The sequence below is a fragment of the Rhamphochromis longiceps genome, linkage group LG13 (genome assembly GCF_057381845.1).
Source record: "Rhamphochromis longiceps isolate RC_006_pf linkage group LG13, R_longiceps_female_GT1.1, whole genome shotgun sequence".
NCBI classification, from domain to species: domain Eukaryota; kingdom Metazoa; phylum Chordata; class Actinopteri; order Cichliformes; family Cichlidae; genus Rhamphochromis; species Rhamphochromis longiceps.
The window spans coordinates 1,228,322-1,234,963 of NC_140569.1; the positions used below are offsets into that span (position 1 = coordinate 1,228,322).

General features: G+C 40.1%; 1 protein-coding gene across 1 annotated transcript in view; it reads left to right on the top strand.

Moving 5' to 3' along the window:
- Positions 1-1,163: 1,163 nt before the first annotated feature.
- ncapd3 (non-SMC condensin II complex, subunit D3) overlaps positions 1,164-6,642 on the top strand; it is a 23,398-nt gene continuing 17,919 nt past the window's right edge. The window contains exons 1-7 of the mRNA XM_085427388.1: positions 1,164-1,302; positions 1,907-2,076; positions 2,210-2,372; positions 4,622-4,785; positions 5,096-5,260; positions 5,347-5,408; positions 5,486-5,573. Of these exons, the coding sequence (XP_085283514.1) occupies positions 1,251-1,302; positions 1,907-2,076; positions 2,210-2,372; positions 4,622-4,785; positions 5,096-5,260; positions 5,347-5,408; positions 5,486-5,573 (864 nt within the window). The 5' untranslated portion in view covers positions 1,164-1,250. The remainder of the gene's footprint in view (positions 1,303-1,906; positions 2,077-2,209; positions 2,373-4,621; positions 4,786-5,095; positions 5,261-5,346; positions 5,409-5,485; positions 5,574-6,642) is intronic.

Genomic DNA, 6,642 nt, shown 5'->3' on the forward strand with positions numbered 1-6,642 from the left:
GATCCAGACACGGTACAGAAACGGCTCTTACCTGAAGATCAACAGTGATTCAGAGAGTTTGTTATTTCTATCTTGACACAGTTGATCAGTCTGCTTCACTGTCTGATGACACGCAAACAGCTTAAAATAAACAAATGAAGTTCAGTCAGGAGGCTCGTCTCATTTGTGACTCCTCGTCTTTTCTTCCTGCCTGTTTTCTAAAAAGCAGTTTCAATAGTCCATGCTGAAGGATTTCTCTATTCCATAAATGCATCAGGATGAAGGAGGAAGCTGTAGTAGGAGCTATAATGATGTAAGCACAGGTGTATTTGTTGCAGGAGTGTTTCTACCTTCAGTGTCTGGGAGAGGTGTGTCCACAGCTGGATGAACCATGAAGGGAGGAGAATCCTTCTCACCTTTTTGTCCACAATTTATAACATTAAAGTTGATCAAACTTTCTGGCCCTCACAAGATATAAAAATACAATGAGTACATCTGCACACTTGTATGCTTGTGTGTTGTTGATGATGACGATTACCGGCAATAGAAATGTGAGTAAGGTACTGAACTCAGGTTTGCTCCCGCTTTATTTTTAAATACGCATACGGTACTTGTATGCGCCCTATGATCCAGTGCGCCTTATGTGTGTGTTAAATACAGTAATGGCACACATAACTGAGACTGCGCCTTTTAGTACAGTGCGTCTTATGGTCGTGAAAATACGGTACACATTTGATTTACAAGTACAAAATTTTCATGAGCATAATTTGAGCCCATAAACAATGGTGAAACATTCCCACAAACACACTTCTGAACCTTGTGGAAAGCCTTTGCTGAAGAGTTGTTAAAGGGTTAGTTGACATCATATTAAACCCTATGGATTAAGAATGGGATATAACTCAAGTTTATATGCATGTGAAGACAGAAAAGTGAATACTTTTGGGAATATAGTGTGTATTATAAATACCTTCTTTGCACATTATTATTTATCAGTTGAAACTATCTATATGACTTTAGTATTAGTCATATTAAAACTGTTATGAACTAGTTCATGTTCCAATAAACTAGTTTGAAACTTTGCGACCAGTTTTAACTTTTCTTGCAAATTAAAAAATAATAACTAACTATTCCAGCCCAGCAGGTGGCAGTATTGAACACTGAGGCTGATAACCAGGAAAAGAAATAAAACGAAGACTTTAGTGCGCATGTCCGGAGTTTTTATATTTGGGCGGGCGAATTAAGCGAGAAAGAAAAAGACAAACCAAAATAAGATGGATCTGATATCTGCGTTGCAGTTTCTTCGGTTAAACGATGTCCCAGAAGGTAAAACTCTTTTGTCTGTTATCGAAATGTGGTTTACTGAACACCCGGCGGTCTGTCAAACTTGGTTGTTAACGGAGCTGTTTCCTGGGTCATTGAGCCGAGAGATGTACCGTGAAGCGACATTAGTGTAGATTATCTGCCATTAAATAAAGCAGCTGAATATTCAGATTGTCGTCAAATCTTATAGTCAGCAGTTGTAATGAACTTAATATCTGTGGATTCATGGCAGACAGAAAACATCGGCTCGTCTGACATTTGACAGGCAAACGTATTAAAAGTAGCAGTAAATGAAAGTCAGTGATTTTGTGATATAAGAGATCATTTTTACAAAGCTCAGAGATTTAGTGGGTGTTTACACAGAGTGCTTAGTTTATGTAAAGTGTAGTTTGTTGTTGTTTTGGTTTATGAGCTGAGTGTAGACTTGTATGTAGTTAAACATGTAAATGATGTAATTTAAAATAAAAAAACTCATCTACTCCTTTTCAAGCATAAACATTGTGTTGACAGAGATTTTCACAAAAACTTGATGTTTTTAAGTTTTTTTTCTCTTGTTATTTCAGTTCTATTTACATGTTTGAGATAATATTATTCTTTCTTTTTCTAGCCTGGGTGGACGCGGTGTGGGAAGTGGAGTTTACTGAAAGGAAACCACTGGATAAAACTATAGAAGAGGAACTTACAGCCAGGCGAGAGAAGTCTTTCACAGCCCTGTACCAGTGTTTACTGGCACATGCTGATCAATATCAGTCTGCAGGCAGTGATGGAGCTTCACAGGTAAGCAAATTAGTTTTTGTGGCTCTTTGAAGCGCTTGCAGTTGCTCAGTCTAAAGTCTTCCTGTAGTCTGTAGTGTCTGTTTCACCATCTGAAGGTAGCAGTCAGCTGACTGTCTCCTATCTTGCATTGCAGAGTGTCTGGGCAGTTCTGGGGGAGAGTGGCATATCAGTCAAGTCTGTGGTGGCTGTGCTGTCCTTCTTTGTCCTGGCAGGAAAGTCTAAAGTGGCCAGTGGCCACCAGAGGGTGAACAGCCTGTGTGCAGCCTCAGTGTACCTATTACTTCTGAGAACTCCAGGTAAGGAAAGTTGAAATGGAAGTAACTACAAGTCTCTCGGTTCTTGGAGCTAGGTGGAACTAACGTTGATGAGATGATTGTCACTGCTTATTGACTGTAAATTCTAACGTTGGTATAGATGTCTTAATTTTCAAGGAGTGTGTGTGTGTGTCTGTTTGTCTATCCTGTGACTTATTTCTAGGAAGCTATCTGGACACACTCAGGCCTGTGAGACTCGTTTAGACACTGAGCCATGGCTCTGTGCTACATGCACATGTATGGGCAGAAATCTGTGCCATCAGACACTGAATTTGAATAAGTTCAATTTGAATTTGAATTGCTCAGATTGAATCTGAATTGTAACTTGAATAAATGCTTTTGAAAACTGAATTTGAATTAGTCTAATTTGAAATTGAATTTATGGTTTGAAAATGAATTGATTTGCTTTGAAACTGCATTTTATCCTTTAAAAATTCAGCTCTCGGATAATTTCAGTTTCACTTCTCACCATTCAGTTTCAGGTCTACAATTCAATTTCAGTTCCAAAATTCAGTTTTTTGGAACTTACATCCGGTTCCGGTTCAAGCGCAGATTAATAGAACTACGTTTTACTAGCGGACCGAAAGTGTTACTGACGGGAATCTACAGCGTCTTGAGCTGAATTAAGACTTCAGAAGTCATTCGTCATGTCGAATGACCAGCGGATAAACTCTCAGGTTGGTAATAAATGTATTACATGTATAAGAACAAGCGTCATGTTAACAAATGATAGCCGTAAGGTAACTGTTATGCTTATTGTAGCTGCTAGCTAAAAACGCTAATTTAGCGTAGTTTGCCCTGAATTCAGCTTTGACAACAAATATGATCGACTGTTTCTAGTAGAATTCCAAAGTTGTCATCTTGGACCCTCTCAGAGTACCCCCTCTGTATGCTTGCAGAGACCCCTACAGTAGGGAAACATGCAAAACGGTGTCCAAACCTTTGTGTTTTAGCTTTATTTATGTCTTATGCTGGGCAGACACTGTGCGATTTTTTTCAGTCGCGCGATTCAGCTTCTGCTCAAACTGTACGATTGACTCGCAGGGGTTAGAAGTTCGTAGGTCACGATGCAGGGTCTCACACTAATGCACTAATGAATTAGACTAACTATTCACTTTAGCTAAAGTTATTAAGTTAGCTAAAGTTATTAAGTTAGCTAAAGAGTTGGGATGCTGTGTAAGACATAAATAAAGCTAAAATACAAAAGTTTGGACACCGTTTTGCATGTTTCCCTACTGTAGGGGTCTCTGCAAGCATACAGAGGGGGTACTCTGAGAGGGTCCAAGATGACAACTTTGGAATTCTACTAGAAACAGTCGATCATATTTGTTGTCAAAGCTGAATTCAGGGCAAACTACGCTAAATTAGCGTTTTTAGCTAACAGCTACAATAAGCATAAAAGTTACTGTACGGCTATCATTTGTTAACATGACGCTTGTTCTTATACATGTAATACATTTATTACCAACCTGAGAGTTTATCCGCTGGTCATTCGACATGACGAATGACTTCTGAAGTCTTAATTCAGCTCAAGACGCTGTAGATTCCCGTCAGTAACACTTTCGGTCCGCTAGTAAAACGTAGTTCTATTAATCTGCGCTTGAACCGGAACCGGATGTAAGTTCCAAAAAACTGAATTTTGGAACTGAAATTGAATTGTAGACCTGAAACTGAATGGTGAGAAGTGAAACTGAAATTATCCGAGAGCTGAATTTTTAAAGGATAAAATGCAGTTTCAAAGCAAATCAATTCATTTTCAAACCATAAATTCAATTTCAAATTAGACTAATTCAAATTCAGCTTTCAAAAGCATTTATTCAAGTTACAATTCAGATTCAATCTGAGCAATTCAAATTCAAATTGAACTTATTCAAATTCAGTGTCTGATGGCACAGATTTCTGCCCATACACATGTTTCTGCATACCTGCCATTCAAAAACACTTTGTGTTGTTTATTTTTTATGTAATATTCAAAACTGAACTGTAAGTGTAAGTGGTTCAAAAATGACTAAAATAAAATCCAGGAAGTGGAAGTTCTCTGAACACAACCTGTTGAACCTTGAAGCTGACGTGCTAAAGCAGCAGCAGATAACGATGGGTGTCGCTCTTGTTGACTAAGAATAAAAAACTGAGGCTACAATTCACACGAGCTTAGGAAAACTGGACAATAAAAGATGTTTGCTTGGGTAAGCGGTGTGAGTGTGTCTGGCTCTCTCTATTGTTGTTTCTAGGGAGCATTTCCAACAAGGTTTTTCATGAAGTTTTGTTGGACACATGTTTGGACCTGACCCGTCACTGCTGGCCTCAGGATTCTGAAAAGAAACGCAAAAAAGACCTGAAGAGTTCTCAGACGGAGGGAAAACGCTCCAGACCACAGAGGAAAGACAGTCCAGAGGTACACTCCCAAGGATCATTGCAATGTGATGGCTGAATAGTGACTTTGAGACACTCATTTCATAACTAGGTCCATCTAAGTGTTGAATTTCTTTTGTTCAGACTGTCCGATTGACTTAATGTGGGAGCTAATACAACACCGAGAAGGAATTTTCATTAATTATTCCTCATTTCATTTTCTTAAAACTTTCTGAAGAGAAAAACAAACCAATAAACGGTACTGATCTTTTTGTTGCTAAAGTTGTGTGAAGGTGAGTAAACGTATTCTCTGGTGGAACACATTTATGATCAGACCTATGTGTTATTATCAGATGGAAATGGAGGAGGAGGATGAGGAGGAAGAGGAAGTTCATCTTTCTGGAAAGGACCTGATGAGGATCAGAGATGCTGTAGCTCTCCTGGTTCAAAGCTTACTGAGACTTCTGCAAACATTTCCACTAAAAGACAGTCCTCAGACCATGATCCACTGTATGCAGGTACCACCTGGTTGTATCTGCACACCTGGTTCGTTTCACACTGTGGAACCTGCAGGTTTTCACAGCGAATCCTTTTCTTTGTCCAGATCTTCAGTAACCTGCTTTACTTTGAACCCACCACTGGCAAACCAGCTTTTGCTGCTGAACAGTGAGTTTTCTTGCTTATTTTGTCTTTTTTTTTAATGTATCAGAACAAACTGTGATAGTTGTGTAATTTCTGCACAGAGACGTTACCAAACTAAGGAGCATTCCAGAGATGGCTTTCTACGGCCTACAGCTGCTTTGCTTGCCAAAACATGGAGACCAGAAAGAAGTAAGATCCCGTACACTACTTATAAACTATCTCAGTAGATGTCGTCATAACACTGTAGAAATATTGTTTTTATGGTGACACAGGCTGGCTGCATTCAAAGATTTGGACTAGCTTCCCCACTAGGTTGCTTCCCTGCCTCTTCAGTTCAGAGAATGGATCCTGACTGTTTGCACTTATGCGCCGAACATCAGTTAGCCTTCTTAAGTTTAGTGAGTGGGGTATTTGAGGGGGGGGCTTCAACGCTCACGTGAGCAGTGACCATGAGACCTGGGAGCAAGGCCTGGCTGATCTGAAGCAGAGTGGTGTTCGCACCTAAACGTATGGTGAGGGTGTGCTGGGAATGCTCAGACACAACTTTGGAAGCATTATGAATGAGGCTGGGGACGTGGACTCCAACTGAACCATGTTCTGCACCTCCATTGCTGAGGCAGCTGCGAGGTAGTTGGTGCTCGTCGTGGCGATAATCCCTGAATCAAAGTAGCTATCAAGCTGAAGGAGTCCTACTGGACATGGTTAGCCTGTGGGACTTTGGAGGCAGCTGATGAGTATGGGCAGGCCAAACAGCAAGCACCTTGGCTGGTGCTTGAAGCAGAAACTTGGGCGTGAGAGGCAGTCAGGCTATGGAACAAGACTTTCTGACTTCCTTGAAGCAATTCTGGCAAAGCGTCAGGAGACTCGGGAGTGGAAAGCAGTGTTTCACTCCACCGGACCAACTCTTTAGTCTCTCAAAGAGCCTAAATGTCTCTGACATATAGAAGCTGTGAAAACGTGAGATTTTCAAAAAATACTGATGATTTTTGCTGAACTATAGGACATACAGGCATAGAAAGAGGAGTTGCTTCATACAGCTCTCTGCATGCCCTTTCATATGATAAATTGTACTTGATATGGCTTGCAGAATATTTTTGTGACCTGGATGCTAACATTGAAGGTCATAGTCAAATGCAATCCAACCCCAAGTCCTGGGATATCGACATGAAGTTTAAAATGTCGGGTAATATGAAGTTTTTATTTGTTTTCACTTTTCGTGTGACCTTGACCCAAAATTAAATCAGCTCGAGCTATTACT